This window comes from Acanthopagrus latus, chromosome 15 (genome assembly GCF_904848185.1).
Source record: "Acanthopagrus latus isolate v.2019 chromosome 15, fAcaLat1.1, whole genome shotgun sequence".
Classification (NCBI taxonomy): Eukaryota; Metazoa; Chordata; class Actinopteri; order Spariformes; family Sparidae; genus Acanthopagrus; species Acanthopagrus latus.
In genome coordinates, this window is record NC_051053.1 from 16,268,667 (window position 1) to 16,286,507 (window position 17,841).

General features: G+C 42.2%; 1 protein-coding gene across 1 annotated transcript; it reads left to right on the forward strand.

Moving 5' to 3' along the window:
- Positions 1-836: 836 nt before the first annotated feature.
- Positions 837-16,948, forward strand: rel (v-rel avian reticuloendotheliosis viral oncogene homolog). Its single transcript, XM_037124681.1, has 11 exons — positions 837-951; positions 1,358-1,396; positions 3,060-3,199; positions 3,609-3,757; positions 4,564-4,655; positions 12,615-12,755; positions 13,587-13,691; positions 13,897-14,115; positions 14,212-14,277; positions 14,399-14,473; positions 14,600-16,948. The coding sequence occupies exons 1-11, from the start codon at positions 945-947 to the stop codon at positions 15,493-15,495; spliced, it is 1,929 nt and encodes a 642-aa protein (XP_036980576.1). The 5' UTR covers positions 837-944; the 3' UTR covers positions 15,496-16,948.
- Positions 16,949-17,841: the final 893 nt, after the last annotated feature.

Genomic DNA, 17,841 nt, shown 5'->3' on the forward strand with positions numbered 1-17,841 from the left:
TTCTCTGAGCTCCAAATCCAGGCTGAATGAGCTTGAGTTAGATTTCAACAGCTGACCAAGTCTCACATGTCATATTGTACCTTTTAAGCAAATAATATTTAACGTGTCAATTAGTTAGAATTAAAATGAATTATTTAGAGGAACTGGCTGTTTCCCCTGTTCACTACCTAATGGAAATCCTGATAAACCAACGCTGCTTTTTACTTTTTACCCGCTTTTTGTGCTAAGCTAAGCAACATCTTCAGCAAAAGAGGAGAGAGTGGTAGCAATCAACTCAAACACGCAAAAACAGGAGATTTTTTTTCAGTGCAGGTGTAACTCTCATCTTTTAACTCTTTATTGGCAATAAAAAGGACTGACGTCATCCAAACAAAATCAATGCACAGCAGAGCGATCGACATACAAATATGTATGTATATCAAATGGAATGGGGAAAAAGAGAGTAATGGAAAGAAAAGAAAAAGGAAATAAATAAAATAAAGGGTAAATTCATGATTTTTTTTTTTAAATAATATTTAGCCTCTAAAAAAAAAAAAAAGAAAGAAAGAAAGGGAAAATATTAAGCAGACACCTTCGATTAATTTGACGTTGCAGAATTAGCTGGGTAAATATTTATAATACATCGGTCTGTTTCCCCTCCACACAGCGAGCCTCTAATCTCTCTCACACACACACACACACACACACACCATGAACTCCTCTTGAAAACTCTCTCGAGGCACACACAGGCAGAGGGGCGTGGCTCCTCTCCTGCGCAGCTGTGAGTCACGCGGCCTCCCATTGGTCGGTTCGGATACAGTGGGCGGTGACGGAGGGGAATTCCCCCCAGCCTGCCTCTTCTAACAAATATTACTTTTCCTGTCCGCTGTCACTCATTCAGATCGGGATTCTCCAAGAGACCGTAACCTGCGCGACTGCTGAGAGAGAGTCAGTGCGTGTGCATCATGGAAGGTGAGTAGTAACACCTTTGATTGACTGTATGATAACAAACGAGTGGAGCGAGAGGATAGTCTGAGTCTGTGATACTCAAAATAATGATCTAACTACAACTGTATCTTTCATTTATATCAGTATCTCGAGCCTAAATGTACAATAGCAACACTGATGCTTTATTCTTCAGTGAAATACCTTTTCGTCACCGTTTCTGAGTGTGTTTGACAGCACAGTAATACTTCCCCCTCCAGTGATTGACTTTTTTTGGCATCTGTGCCAGTAATTACAGGACTGCCTTTTTAGCAGAAGTGAATGAGCTTACAAACACTGCAAGCCAGTCGCAGTGAAACACCATTCAGGATATCTAATTTGCATCCCTGTTTGTCTTATTTCTTACCGTCTGTCCCATTTTCCTTTTTCTCAGTTCTAATGCCCTCCATACTCGGGGGAGATCCACACCTAAGTGAGTACATGTTTTAATTCCTCCTGTGTCAAAATGAGCTGCCTGTCTCCACAAGTCAAAACTTATAAGAGCCAAACAGTCTGTGAATGTATTGCCATGTCTTTCACTTCCTCATTTTGTTTTAATGGTAAGCCTTTTTTCAGTCCTGTGGTGTGTGTGTGTGTGTGAGAGAGAGAGAGAGAGAAGTCTCTTGTGTTCATCCTCTTCAAAGTTTGTGGTGTATGGGTATGTAGAGATGTAAAAATGTCTGCGTGTGAGAGATGCATCATCTCTGGGTTTTGTGTTTGGGGCCAACGTTAGCGAGGAGGAAAGCAGGAAGAGGTCGAGGCACCTTTTTTTTTTTTTTTTTTTTTTTTTTGGCCAGCCTTCTGTACATGTCACAATCATGTCAGAAATGTAACTGGACTTGTTTCATACTGGCACACATGTCCTCTCTGCCCAGCGCCGAACGTCGGAGCGCCTGTCACTTTGGCTGTTGTGTCCACAAGAAACGCATTTTCTCGTTGTTGAAAGCAATGGAAACAGTGTGGCCTTAAAGTCTGAAGCACTTCCCGGATCAGTTTTAGTTCCTCTCTCACACAGGCATCATGTGGCGCAGGTTTTGTTTAATGCAGAGAGGTCAAAGCAGGGCAGACAAACTCATTTTAATGCTTTGTTTTGAATGCATAAGGGCTCAGGTTTGCAGTTTGTTCTGCGATTTGAAAGATGCTTGACATTTTACCTGGCTAAAATGGATGCGTTCTGGACACCCAGGTTAAATATAATGCTTCAGCAATAAGTCAGTGTTGGTGAGAGGCATAATCACCACTCTCAAAACAGATAAAAATGTTGCACGTTTCAACCAAATGTTGCATAAGTCTTATCAAGACGTGCAGGCTTACTGCAAATCACTGAACCAGCGCCTGATGTTTAATGAAGCAGACAGTGTCCATTTTAGATTAAGCCGCGAACAAAAACAGGAAGACTCGCATGAGCCTGTCAACTACACACATATTACTATTATAGATTATGACAGAGGGATCGCCTCTTTCTATTGAATACAAAAAGAAGAATTAAAGAAAGATGGTGAGGAAAGAGCATTAATCAGTGTCTGTTTCCTGAGAGGATGTATCCCATGTAACCCCTGTCATTCTAGAGTTCAGGGGTGTACATTACAGATGTCTGTTATCAAAAAGGCCTATTTTGCCCAGTTTTAATCGTAACGTCTAGACGTCTTTTGACCTGCAGATTCACTGCTTCCTGGGTTATTGCATGTCATTACCTGAGTGTGCCTTAGCTCGACTCATTGATCCTGATCCTGGGGCCTTGTGACTTCAAGCAGAAATTTACCGGATTTCTGTCTTACAGTCATGTTTTAAAAAAAACTTGAGGAAGTACAAAAGGTTGCGTAATCTGAATCTAATCGTTTTAAATAAATGCCTTTTTGGTTTCTGAATCTCAGCTGAAAATAGTAGGTCTGCTTTTTTAACTGAACTCACTTTCCCAACATGAAAACCACTTTTTAAAAAAAAAAAAAAAAAAAAAAAAGCAGAGAATCTTGTCTTACCTCTGTAACAACTTGACTTGCTCTGCATTAGCGTCACCTCCCTCTTTTCCCACCGCTCCATCCCTTCCTCTCCCCGTCACTTCACTGATTGTTTCCATCCTCCTCTCAACTCTCCAGTGGCTGAGCCGGAGATCCAGATCTTTGAGCAGCCCAAGCAGAGGGGGATGCGTTTCAGGTACAAGTGCGAGGGTCGCTCTGCGGGAAGCATCCCTGGCGAGAACAGCTCCGACAACAACAGGACCTACCCCAGTCTGCAGGTCGGTGAACAGAACTTTAACCCCCTCAACCGCAAACATTTACACGATTCAAGATTCATTCAATTCGCATTATGCAACACAAGATCCTGCCATTAGACTCAGTTACAGTTAAGTCTACACATAAATACAAACAAAAAAATCTGCTCTGTGGTCTGGTGGTACGGCAGCGGATGCTTCTGTATTGCTTGCCAGGCGGCAGCAGAGTGAGCCAGCTGTGGCTTGGTTGGCTGTGCACCTGTGGAGCACATCTGGCTGTATTGGCATCATGAAATAGCACACAAAGCCCTGAAAGCATCTAATTATTGACTCCCACTCCTTCCCTTTTTCCTCTGCATCTGTCTTTCTATAGAAATTTGAATGCAAACGTCGAGTATATAAATCACTATTAAATCCTCCTCTGCCTCCACAGATTCTGAATTACTGCGGGAAAGGGAAAGTGCGCGTTTACTTGGTGACCAAGAACGAGCCGTACCGACCGCATCCACACGACCTGGTGGGCAAGGACTGCAAAGACGGATTCTACGAGGCCGAGTTTGGTCCAGACCGCAGAGTGATCGCGTAGGTTCTCCCCCCACAGTAACGTCCATCCAGCGGTGCTATGTGGTGTGCTGTTCACCTTCACTGTCGTCATCAGAGTTATTATCTCACTAGTCTCGGTCTTAATCAGCATCATCAAAATAAGTAAACACACCCTCTCTGGTGCGCGCGCACTCACACACACACACACACACACACACACACACACAGACCAAAACAAAATCGATTTGCTCTCTATTAACAGTAATTCATGTTTCATATGGCGGTTTCGGAAGTCAAATTGGTGACCTCTCAAATGCAGAGGAAGACACACACACACACACACACACACAAAGCATATTTGTCAAACCATGTCTGTGATGAGGATGGCAATATGGGAATTCCCCAAGTGACATCACCCATATTTGCTGTGTGTGTTTGAGAGAGAAAACAGAGGTTGTGTTTGTGTGCGTACTCGTGCATGTGTGTGTGTATGTGTGTGTGTGAGAGAGAGAGTGTGAATGAGTCAGTATCTTTTGGTGTAATTTGCAAATCCCTCATGGACTTGTACAGTAAATTCAGAATGTTTAGACTTTCAGTCCTTCTATGTAAATCAGTGGAATTACTCCCACAGAAACACTGTTAGATAATCCTTATTTTAAGGTAATTTGTTAGTTTTACAGGCAAAACCAGACGGGTTACAGTACTTCATACTCAACAACATTCTAATTGAGATCATACTTCAGTCACTGTGGCCCCGTCTGGTTTGTTTAGTATAATGAGCTGGTCACAGCAACGTAAAGAGCCCGTCAGTTTCTCACAAATCTGTTATATTATTATTCACACAGTTTCCAAAATCTGGGTATCCAGTGTGTGAGGAGGAGGGAAGTGAAAGATGCGATCGTACAGAGGATGACCAAAGGGATCAACCCCTTCAACGGTGAGTTCTGCTGCTCTACATTTCCATAATCTGTCTCTGGTCTGTCGGCCTGTCAGTTGTTTTAACTCACCTGCGGAATGTGTTAGTTTTGTAACTGATCCTGGATCTTTTAGGGCTAATTCTGGTACTGGTTTAAAAGTCAGTTTACAGTAAAAAAGTCAGTTATTGAAAAAAGTAAAAAACCAACCACAAATTGATTCGACTAGCAAGTATTTTGTGCGTATCAAAAGGCTGGAATATCTTATTATTCTGTGCGTTGGACCATATTTGTCATTCAGATACAATTCAGAAACAGATCAATTAGCCACATGTAGCGCTGGATGACGTGTTCCGTCATTGTTAACATGGCTTCTGTAGTTTATTTTTGGCCAGTCCCACTTACAGCATCCTGCTGCTTGAAATACTCACTGAAGTACCGAATGCGTGTCATGCCCCCACTGAAATTAGGATCCCGACAAATCCATTATTGACCTCTGTTTTATCAACACACTGCCCAGATGTTTAGCAAATGACTGAGCCTTTGAACAAATCTGCTTCTAAAGACGTACAGACATTAGGAGGAACCAACAGGCTTCAGGCCAAAAGTAGGACAGTATTGACAGACGGACTAAGGCATTTGAGTTTTTTGCTTATTCTTGCAACTTTTCGTTGTCGGGAAAAGACTGAGACTCGACAGTCACGTCAGCTTTGTGAGGTTAAACGTATGCATAGCTGTTGATTTGAGCTAAATGCTAAAGTTCAAAGTTGGAGGAGACTTTCCTGACATCAAGGCAACAGTCCGCTCTCCTGCGACCGCGCTGTCTAAGCTCATGCCATTTCCTCAATGTGCTTTCACTCTGCGGCGCTCCTCTGGTGCAGGCAGGCAGACAGTGGTTCTCGTGTACAAACAGGCGTTGAGCTACTTCCCCATTCTTGGTCACAGTTGCTCAATTCAGCACAGTGCAGGATGCCACGTGAGAGCTGGGAATGCAGGATTCATTAAAAGGGGGAGGGTGGACCGAGGGGGTTCCCCAGCCCTCAGAGATGATGATAAAAGTAGGGTATGGTGCTTTACAGGACTGTAAACCGTGGAGGGAATGGAAGGTTTATAATCAGGCTTGAAGTCTACATATAGGCGTTTAAGTTTGTGTGTAAGCTGTTGACCTGATCTTGTTTTTTACAGATATGAAACACTATCATACATCTTTAAAACCGCACAAGGATAATTTGCATGTTCGCAAGTCTAGGTAATGACTGAAGTGATTGAACTTACTTTATTAACCAAATGTCTGGACTCCTCTGTTACCGCACGTAATTCACATACATGGCCTAGTGCTTTAATGTTTGCACAAGTGTCCTTACTTGATACTTCCTTTTCTCTTGTGCACATCCTACAAAGTCCAAGCACTGCATACACAATCCCATAGACTGTCAAGGCGATCTGTGATGCAGATGGCTTCTGTGTGATGTAACCCCCGAGGCCTGGCTGACATTTTTAGTCTCCTGTGCTGTCTGCTGAGCTTCACCATATATGACCACATCTCGAGCCTCCAATCCGCCGGATGGTATTAAAACTGAGGAACTAATTAAGGTCTTCGTATTTGAAGAACTGAAACACTAGTGGTCTTTTTTTTCACTGATGTCTTTAACCTGTACAAATGTCTGTATTGCTGCCACTGGTGATATTTTAATTTGTGATTCCTGTGGTAGAGGAGGAAAGGGAATATGAGGAACCACAGGCAGTTTGCTCACAAAGCCAGCTGTTGATCTTGTGGATCACCGTTTACCATCTCCCCCATGCTACTCCCTAATGCAGCAGTTTTAGCGGTTTTGTTTCACATCACAAGCACAGGTGGACTTTAAATAGAAATGTGACAGTAGCATGACGGAATTCTAATTTTAAAGCTGTGACCTGCATCTTCAGGCCAGAGGGACTACAGGGAGGTTGGAGGTGACAAGATTACACTGAATGTGACTTTGACACAGATGAGATCACATCACAAGTAACCTTTCCAAGAGTTTGTCCATGAAGAAGCATTTATTGGAAATGGGCCACCATGTTCACTTAATTTGTATCTTGACGATTAGCTCATAATACTGTTGATTCACAATGAGTGAGGCTTTGATTTCTAGATTAACCAACATTGAAAAATTTGGTGGTAAAAGTACTTATATGCTTATATTTTTAACTATTTAATCAGTAATCAGATAAATAATTTAGATTCTGGGATGATTTTCATTTGCTTCCAGGTGTTTAAAATTATTTTTGAGGGCAGTGGTGGAAAAAAAGAAAAGACTCTGGAGCTCTGCCAAAATGAATATCAATCATATGATTTATATGTTGATGAAGGCTCTCAGTCATCCAAGGTCATGGGAAATCTAGGTGCTGTATCGTAGGAAACTGGACTTGTTTCAGTTTCTTGAAGGCAATTCACCTCTCATCCAGGAGGCTTCTTCAGGTCATAGGATTTATTGTCTTACACCAGTGATAAAACAGTTGTGTGACGCTTACCTAACCGTGTCTAATGCACAGGTATAGATGTTGGAGTAGAATGCTGGATGGCAGGTAGCCAGGCAGTCAATACCACAGACAGAGATTAAAAGTGCTTCAGACAGAACGTTGGCCCGTTTCACGACTTTTTCACATGGCTCAAACCTTCCCCTCTCTTCAGACCACTTCTGCTGTGAAACTCAGCTGCTTCCTGTGTCGGGGGAGATAATGTCACCCCCTCCTTCCCTGCTCATAGTCCCCTCACCCCAGCACACAACCACCTTACACACATACTCACAAACAAACCCTCTGACCTCACCTCATCGATGTATGTGAGACATTGTTGGGGCTACATCAGTGTAGTAATGAGGAGAATGTCTGAGATCAAATGAGATCACAAGACTCACACGGGTCACGGCCTGTTGTCAGAAAGCTCACCTGTAGTAGTGATGACGCAGAACTGAATACGGCGTGTGTGTGTGTGTGTGTGTGACGTAGTAATGTGTTTCTGTATTACTTTTGATTCTCAGTTCTGTTAGCTCTATTAACATGGTGGTCAGAAAAAACAAAGTTTCCCTTTGTGAGCCTGTGGAAAAACTCAACACCTGTGAGAGTAGAACTTTGATATGACTTATTTAGTCCACCCCCCCTCATCACTTTTAAAAGCATCATTTGTTAAAAATAACACTTTGCTCAGCACCTGCACTTGACAGTGGCTGCTGCTGATCCCAGTGCAGAATTAAGACTTCACTTCAACACAGGACCTACTGGAAATATTATGCAGCACATGTTAAACTAAGACTAAGGTTAAGAAACTGTAATTTATCATCAGATAATAGATGTGATCAGGAGATATTGTAAAATCAGAATGGTATAACATTAAATGGACTGATGAGGTAGCTATCATATCTAGCTTGAATAATGTGTGTAATACTTAAATAACTGTCTGCTTTATGCTGCGTAATTTCACACGTCTATGAAGACAATTGCTGTATTGATGTGCCATTATGCATTTTTTTCCCCCCACTGTAAATATCATATTTATATCATAATTATATTTCCTAAAATCCCATATGTTGAAGACCAGTTAAAAAAGTTTGATTCCTTATGTCCCCATCATTTTTTTAACAGAAAGTGACAGAAAGTATATATGTCGATATTATTAGGTCCTACTGCTCAAACGTTGTGAGTTATCACCTTTTAAGGTCGGTGCGGGATGCAGTTGATGCATGTATTATGAAGTACCACCAGTCCACCATGGTTTTGAGGATGTAACCCAAAAAAATTAGAGTAGTTCTATTTCTGCTTCCACTGTGTGAGTGTCTATAATCACAGTGTTACGGATTTATAAGTGCAAAAGAAATCTGTTGCCGTTAGGAGCCAGAACACTGCGTGAAAAAGTTGCATCAAACATTTCTGAAACTCGGTTCATCATTGACAGATTAATAGTTTTAACTCAGTGTGATCAGCACAATCAAATGCTATGTAATGAATGAAGTAATGAGTGATGCAGCCGATGGTTTGGTCAGTTTTCAACTTCCATAAATCTGAATGCTTCCTGTCGCAAAGAAGATATCGCCATTTGTCCTTCCTCTGTTTGACTTTGCTCGTGGTTTTTTTCCATCGACATTTTACTGGCCTATTTTTGCTGATCTCTTACATTTCAATGCCACACGCAGTAGTTTTAGCGCACACTCAAGTCATGTGCTGCATGTATGTGATGTGTCTCTAATATAAGATCTTGAGACACACAGGCTGAAGGATGTGCCATGAAACTTGATGAAATTGTGAGTCATGCAGTGGAGACACTGCTTGTGGTGAGGCTTGGCACCTGCCTCCACTTCTTTCTCACTCTCACATTCGGCTCCCACATTCACACTACCCACTCGCCCCCGCAAACGCCCACCCACCCTCGACCCCCCCCAACCATCGCTGTCCCCGTCACTGCCGCAGCCAATGACCTCAGTCCCGTCCCTGTGCAGCTGCAGCCTCTTGCAGGCCAGGACGCCTGGTGTCTCTGGGCCCAGTTTTCTTTCCACAACATGCACTCGCTCACCACCACTTTTACCTCCAGCCCACTTTCCTCCACCTGTCCAGCATCTGCCTCCTCCTGTAACGCACTCAAGCTTGGTATGTTCCATCAATATTCGCTATAGCGGTTCCGCTTTCATACACGAGCAAGTCTTCGTTCCTCCCTCCCTCAGTTTCTCCACTGTGTGTCTGTCTGTGCCACCCACAACACAGCAACCTGATGACCAAACAGAAATCTGAAATAGAGCAGCGCTGCATGAAGCTGCACAAAGACACCGCTCAGCCCTCAGCACTTCATTTTCAGTGTCATTGTTGTCGTTGTCATTTTTCGAGACACTAAACCTCCCCCATGAGCACACATACCTGCTGTATGCCATTTAGTGCGTACTTTCAGCTCACTTTTAAAATATTCTTTAAGATACATGAGCACCTGTTATTTCCTGTAATACATTTTTTTTTATCATAGTGTAATTGTTCGATATGATTAATATTGCAAATTACTGACAGTGACTGATCGAACCCAAGTGCTGATCGATTTTTAGATATAGCAGATAATGATATGACATTTGATGAAGTTTTTTGATTTGATTTTGATTAATTGTTATGAAATTATGTGGTAAATATAATCCTTTAAATCTGCTTTTTGAACAGAGAAATGCACTTTAAGTTGAACCAGCCATATTCAGTACAGATTTACTGCCATCCAAGCAAATATGAGGAAGCATATAACCAGGGTAACTGATAACTAATGCTAATTGTAGCGGCGTTTAGCTAGTTAGCTCAGTCAGCCAGGCAGCTACAAGTCCTATTCACTGAGCTGGACTATCGGACTATCGCTCCTTAAACAAATCAGATATAAAGGGTTCATTAGGGAGCTGGTAGCAGACATTGTGTCTTTTGTTTAACCTTTGGACAGAGCCGGGCTAACTGTGTCCAGTCCTTCAGCTAAGCTAAGCTAAGAATCAGTGTCCTCGTTAACAAACATGTGAGAGAGGTATCAATCTTCACTCTAAACCCTCAGACAGAAAGCAAACACACTTCCCAAAATGTCAAACTACCGTATATCTGTGTGGCTGTATCCACACAAAACAGCAGGTTAGACCGTCTGAATGTCATCTCATATAGAACATTGTCAAAAAAGTTAGAGCCAGGCTGACATGTTTCGTCTGAATCTGAAATCTAATATCAGAGTTTTTGAACAGAGCTTGAAGTTTCATGTTGACACCAGACAAAAGTGTGCATTGTATCGTTTCTCACAAAAATGCTTCGCGGAGACGGCGAAACGCTCGGTGAGACATGTTAGCAGTTGTTTTGCTCTGTTTCTGAGCTTGTTAATTGCACAACCGTGAAAACCCGTCACGCTCATGTCACAAGTTTGAAGACTCCTGACTAAGCAAAATCCAAACAGACTTGTAACTGCACAGATGACCTGTGACTTTACTCGGGCTCGAGCCCTGAGAGGAACGGCGGCTGGTGCCAGCGGTGCGTGCAGAAACAGGGCAGGAAAACTACCTAGCTGTGTGTTTGCACTGAAACATGACCAGTTAGACACATTCAGTAAGGACGAGGAGTTTCCCCACATCTCACGTGTAACAACATAGCAGTGTTTTGTTTCTTGTTGTATACTCTTATGTACATATTATTACTGGATAAAAAAAATAAAAAAAACTCTTGCAGTGGTTTTGAAATGGCACACTATAAGAACAAAGTTGAACATTTGACTTGTCCCACCACTTTCACACACGTCAAGAGCCGCCATGGGGTCACTCTTGCAGGGAGTCTCATCTCTTGCTTCTGTGTTGTGCAGACACTCACACACGCAGCCACACACACACACACACACTTCTTTCCACTCTGAGGTGACGTTGCAGAGCGTCACCGTGGTGACAAATTGTAGGCGGGGATGGCCTGGAGGTGAGCGCAAAAGATAGACATTGAGAGATGGAGGAAGAGAAAGTAGGCAGATGTGAAAGCCTGCTGCGTGTGTGTCGGTGTGTGGGCGTCTCTCAGTAAAAAAGCTCTCCCTGCAAGGTGTGTGTTTGCGTGTTGCCTCTGAGGGCGGTATGTGTGACGCTTGCATCTATGTGTGTGTGTGTGTGTGTGTGTGCAGATGAGAGTGTAGGCTGAGGAGGTTAGAAAAAGCTTATCTGTGACGTGTTTATGTGATCCAAATTTGAGGTTTTGGGGACAGCCTACAGGTTTGACAAACACGAGAACATATCCATCCATCCATCCATCCATCCGTCCATATATCTATCTATCTATCTATCTATCTATCTATCTATCTATCTATCTATCTATCTATCTATCTATCTATCTATCTATCTATCTATCTATCTATCTATCTATCTATCTATCTATCTATCTATCTATCTATCTATCTATCTTTTCATTGTTTTTTTCTTTAGTCATCCTGTGATCCTGTATTAGTTATGATGCATTTGCAACATGCCTATATTGTTGTTATATCCCCTACAAAGACGGATGTAGTGGGGGATAAATGTTCCTTAACGCAGTTCAGCCCACAGATATCTTGTCTAGCTATGTCTGACCCCATTTCCCCAAAAAGTTGGCACACTGAGTTAAACGCTAATAGAAACAGAATGTAATGTTTTGCGTGCCAAGTGAGAAGAACCACAGTGTCCACCTCTTCTTTAGAACCTGGGCAGTGAAAGGTCACGTCACCCACATTCCAAAAAGTGATATGTTTTAACTTCCTCATAGTGGTATCTGCCACTGCTGATAGTTTAAAGTGGAGTCATTATTGAGATCATCTGTGTATGATCGCTAAAGAACTGAAAAGTAACATTTGAGTAATTCAACGGCAAAATGTGTCTTCATAAACGATGCCCTGCTTGCACAAGATAATTCACATTGTGCTGTAACTAGAACATTGTGTCTGGAAAAATAAGTTTCTATCGTTTGTGAGGGTTTTTTTTTTTGTGATTCTACGGTGCACTGAGCACCAAGAACCAAACTTCCATTTACTTGGTCTTGCTGCAGAAATCAAATCAAGATTTCTCATACAAACATGATGAGATGATACAATATTATGCATTGTCATAGATTAAACTATCAAACAGTATTGCGTGGTATTGCTAATTTTATTTTATAGTGTAACTCCACCAATTTGGCACATTAAAGTGTGTTTACAGGTCCATTTGTGAAGTACAGTATCACAGAGTCTGTTGTGGCTCCAGAGGAAGCTGCAGTTAATCTGATAAATTGCCTCCAGTGATGTTGCTCAGTGGCTTTTTGCATTGTGAGTAATGTGGGCGCCAGGTTTTGAAACGCCATCTAACACTGATGGACTCATTCTGGTTAGTTTGAAAACAAATGATCAAAATCAATACAGCAGTATTGAGTATGTATTTATAGTACTGATTCTTTGCTGATACTGTTATTTGTCTTACGTAATTATGTGATACTGACACCTCTGTGTATATGTTTGACCTCAGTGCCCCGCGAGCAGCTGCTGCAGACAGAGGAGTACGACCTGAACGTGGTTCGCCTGTGTATCCAGGTTTTCCTTCAGGACGAGAATGGCTACTACACCCGAGCGCTCAACCCCATCATCACCAACCCCATCTACGACAACAGTGAGTGGCTGAGCTCTGTCTGCTTCACACCGTGCTCATGCTGACACCATGTTGGGCAATTAAAAGTGATGAGATCATTATGAAATTGCCAGATGATTTTACTTACAGGAACACAAGCCATCTGATGTTAGGTGTGTCCACCTTAGAGTTTACTGTTCATCAAGAGCTGATGATGATATATTATTAATGTGAGCTGCAAATATTTTTGTCATTCCTTATACTTGCCTGGAATAAAAAAACATTTCCCACTAGTTGAATAAAGTAAAACTGGCAATACTTTGCAAGAATTGAGAAGTTACACAAGTTACTGTGTTTAAACATCCAGTTCAGCTCCAGATTTAGCTGAAGCTGTGCAGTCCGTGTACGCAAGTGTTTGTTGCAAGACTTGTTGACTGTGTGAATGTCCAGTGGATGTTCTCTCAAAGCTGTTCGTTGTGAGTGTTGCACTGGTTAAACTAGTTCAGTGTTCCTCACACAAATTGAGAAAGAGGAAGTTCTTTATACACACTAACCCTCAAACAACACTGTTACCATGGTGCACTTCCTCTTCTGAAAGCAGGCATGTGACATGTGACTCAACCTGGTGAAGCCGGAGCTGTAAACTCAGTGTAGTGCTTTTCTTACCTGAGGCAAATATGGAGTAAGATACACTGAGCCAGTAGAAGCTGGCTGGTTTCACAACAGTACGTGAACTAGATAAAGGAAAAGTAGGTTCTGACAATGTCGTTCCTGGAGAGACGAATGTTATCTCAGTTGTCGTACACAGTTTGACTTGTTAGATTTGTTGCGTCTGTCAGGTTGCGTGTTTACACCTTGTTTCTGCATCATCAGGAGCTCCGAACACAGCCGAGTTGAGGATCTGCCGCGTCAACAGGAACAGTGGAAGCGTCAAGGGAGGCGATGAAATCTTCTTACTGTGTGACAAAGTACAGAAAGGTACATACTAACAATGATCTGTAGGCCTTTGCAATGAAATAATTAGCATCATATACAGTGTGTTTTTCAACTATTCATGCATCTGTTTTCACCCCACTCATTTTCATTCATTTCATTTATCCATTAATCCATTTTGCTTTTATTAGCAATAGCACCCATCTCTCTGCATGTTCATTCAGTTTTCTATCACCCCCCTTTCCTCCAGATGACATCGAGGTGCGATTCTTTTCCACCGATGGCTGGGAGGCTAAAGGCTCTTTCTCCCAGGCCGACGTTCACCGCCAAGTAGCCATCGTCTTTAAGACTCCACCCTATTACAACACGAACATAATGGAGTCTGTCACTGTTCACATGCAGTTGCGGAGACCTTCCGATCAGGAAGTCAGTGAACCGATGGATTTCAGATATCTGCCCGATGATAAAGGTGAGCACTATCACCATTCTTCTGTGTCCAGGAATCAGGATCCAGTTGTTAGTTAGATTCAGATGATGAATATAAACCATTTTTTGTTTGCCTTAGATCCTTATGGCTACAATGAGAAGAAGCGCAGAAGAGAGAACTTAATGAGGATATCAGGATTGACAGGTAAGAGATATGGAACTGTATATACAATACAACCCAAATAACATACAACACACGACCTGATGTGCTTTTTATGTCAGTACACATGTATGTACTTCAACAAATGTTTCTGGCCTTTCTTTAGGTGGTCCTTTTTCTTGCCTGGCCATGAACAGGCCAAAGGCAGTGTCACAGAGTACCATGAGTCACATGCGGAAAGGTAATAGTTTTTCCTTGATTTGCTTCAAGTATCAATGACTGGATGCTAAGCCAGACAACATTTTTCCATCCACCTCGCAATATTACTGCCCTGCTATAACACTAAAAGTCACTATTTGTTTTCCAGACATCAGCAACATGTACCTGAGGCAGCAGCCTACGCCTACGATGCAGCAACAACCTACTGTATTCAACCAGTCCTATCACCCTGGCGCTCAGAATGTAATGATTACATCGCAGGCTCCGAATGTACAAGTCAGCCATTCGTGGGTAAATCCCAACCCACCACTGTCAATGGAGACAGTTACCATAAACCAGTCTGGTGCCATGAGCAATCTTCCACGTCATAATAGCAGCAGGCAACAGCAGGCAAACCGTGGCACTGGTTACTCCCAAAGTAACTTTGGAAATAATACGCTCCCTGAGCTCTCCATGAGGGACCTGCAGTGCCTGGATACAGCCCCACAGGCCCCTCAAATGAGCCAGGCCCAGCCAGAGTCCCAGTCGCAGTTCCAACTGCAGCACCAAAGGGAGGAGCTTGCATCTGAGACCCAGAACCATCTAGGCAACCAGAACCAGGGTTTCCAGACTGTGTGGCCCAATTTCACCCTCAGTCCGATGCAGAACACCTTTAACGGGTCAGTCCCTGGCGGTGGAGGGGCATCACAGGGGCAGGGCTCTTACCCATTCATAGAGGGAGTGGAAGGGAATGATTTTCTGAAGGGCCTGGAAGGAGTAGGGTCTCAGACTGGCTTCCAGCTGAAGCAGGAGCCCCAGATCACAGTGGTACAAGAGACCCATTCTTCACTCATGCAAAGGGAAAGCCAAGGAAATACTTACACCAACTTGCTTCCTCGCCCTATGAGCAATGGAGCCAACATGGATCCAATGAGTCAAGATGGTGGTGGCAACACTCAGCGTCTAAAAAATCTGCAAAATCCTTACTCAAACAACAGCATGGCCTACGAAGGCCACTATCCAACTTTGGCTGACTATATCAACTCAACAAGGAAAAATGACTGAAATGACAAATGGCAACATTTTTAGTTTCAAGTAACGAACAGAAGCAGTTCTACAGTATGCCATGGTTTTCTTTAGCCTTGCAAGGCCAGAACATTTGTGTTAATCATTCTGGCCCCTCAGAGGGCATTTTCTTAATTTATTACATCAGTGAGCATAGCAGCACGATTCTTGGCTGCCAGTTGGATCCATAACCTTACTTCACTGTTTCTCGGTGGAAACATTTGACTATGGACTCGTTCTTTCTTTAGCAAAGACATGACCAAAGGGTGCTTCCAACACTTGATTGTCAGAGATTGGGGTTTGGTTGCTGTCACTGGTCTTTGCTTCCCACTATTAATCTTGAAGACACCTCTCTCCTGAAAAAGAACAATCAAATTTGATTTTCTTGGTAAATTTGACACAAGAAAAAGACCATGCAGTTGAAGAACCTTGTGAAAATTATTTCAAGGACATATCAGCTTTTAACCCGAAGTGCTAAGTTGCATCGTCATTCTAATCCCGTCCCCTCATTGACTGCCAGCTTCTGGAGTGATGGAAATCAGTGGATGTTCCCCAGAGTAGTCAAAAAACAGAGTTACACAAGTTCATCTTCTGCGAGGCTGCGACCTTCATGTGGACGAACCTTCATCAAACATGCTGATGATTTCCAAGCCAAAGTTAGATTTCCGAAGAAGTGAATGTAGTACTTTCTTTCTTTGTCTTTCTCAGGGGAAGTTGAATTCACTGTCAACATGTTGTATAGTAATCAATGTTATGCTGGGTTTTTTGATCTTGGAAAAAAAAGGGGGTAAATTGATGTTAGGGATTTTTCTTTATTGCTTTGAAAAGAATTCTTACACATTATATTGTTTAACTGATACCTGAGCAGAGTATTTGCAGTTAACTCTGTACATACATGTTAGCCATAGTTGAGAGTGAAAGCAATAACCACGCTGAAACACTCAAGATCTGGCAAGGTACCGAAATTTCCATTGAGGAAGTTGGAGGGAACACATTCAGTGTTGTCTTTCTATTGTAATGACTATGTCATACCAGTGATCACATGTGTTTTTGAGTTCTCAGAGCATTTCTTCCAGAAATGTTTATATATTTTGTGTTTTATTGTTTCATCCATTCAGCTGAGGCTCTTAAGAATAGCTTCACAGAGCGTCTTGCTCAAGGACATGTGGCTTATACTGAACAAACACTGGCTCTTGTGTGGGTTTCAACTCTGCGACCTGGCAACAGCCTACGGGGCTCTTTCACCTCTGGCCTAGCTCATCCTAACAATATCATAATAACTGTTTTTTTTTTTGTTTTTGTTTTTTGTTGTTGTTGTTTTTACTTGTATGCCTTCCAGAAGCGTTTTGGTTTTAAATGAAATGAAATATTTTGGTGACTACTTTGTAAAATTTGCTATTTTGGGATTTTTCTACAAGATCAGTTCTTAATAAAAGGAGTCCATCTTATTCCACACCTTGTGTCATTCACCTTTATATTATATCTCTAATAACCTTCACATGTAAATGTACATTGCAGTGATGATAAATAGCCAGATGCCTTGATGTATGTTCATAATAAATGAGGCCAAGGCTCTAAGCAATGCATCATGCTCTATATCTATATCATACTTATAACATGCCCAGTTTTGGGAAACATTTTGGGAAACTATTTTTATTTCTGGACAAGATTTAGATTCCTCTGCAACAAAAACAAATCTAAGACCAGCAGCCAGTCACAGGAAATAGTCTGGCATACGTTTTTTTTTTTTTTACAGTAATAGCTAGGCTAGCGGTTTCTCGACACTACTGAGTAGCTAACACAGAAACATCTGTGGTTTCTTCTGTTCCCTGTTAATCATTTTGAAGACTGGTTAAACTGACACCTGCCAGCCAATCAGAAATGCATAAGTACTTGTGAAATATACTGTATGTACTGTAGAGCGTACCATATGTTTAGCCAGAGTTTAGCCTAGCTTAGTGTAGTCTGAAGACTGGAAACTATACTGCTCCCCACCAAGTTGCCTTGTGTGGCACACAACCCTGTAAAACTGTCATATTCTGAAATGTTTTGAGTTACAGGTGTCTTAAAAAGATCAACAGTTAGACTCAATATTGATACCACTCATACTTTATCAGTCAAACATGAAGCTGCAGCCCGTTAGCTTAGCTTAAAGACTGGAAGCAGAGAGAAACAGCAAGCATGGTTCATGGACAAAGCAAAATCTAGCCTGCGTTGTTTTTTGTACAGACAGACACAACTGAGACCTGACATGGTAATTACGGAGCTTTAGGGGCTTTGGAAGGTGTATTTTCTTACCTTTGGACTTAGCCAGGTGAGCTGCTTCCAGTCTTTACGCCGAGTTAA

Excerpts from the sequence above, each read along its gene's own strand:
- rel (XM_037124681.1), top strand. Across the intron at positions 3,200-3,608 it reads GGACCTACCCCAGTCTGCAG|ATTCTGAATTACTGCGGGAA; the intron begins GTCGGTGAACAG and ends CTGCCTCCACAG. Across the intron at positions 4,656-12,614 it reads AGGGATCAACCCCTTCAACG|TGCCCCGCGAGCAGCTGCTG; the intron begins GTGAGTTCTGCT and ends GTTTGACCTCAG.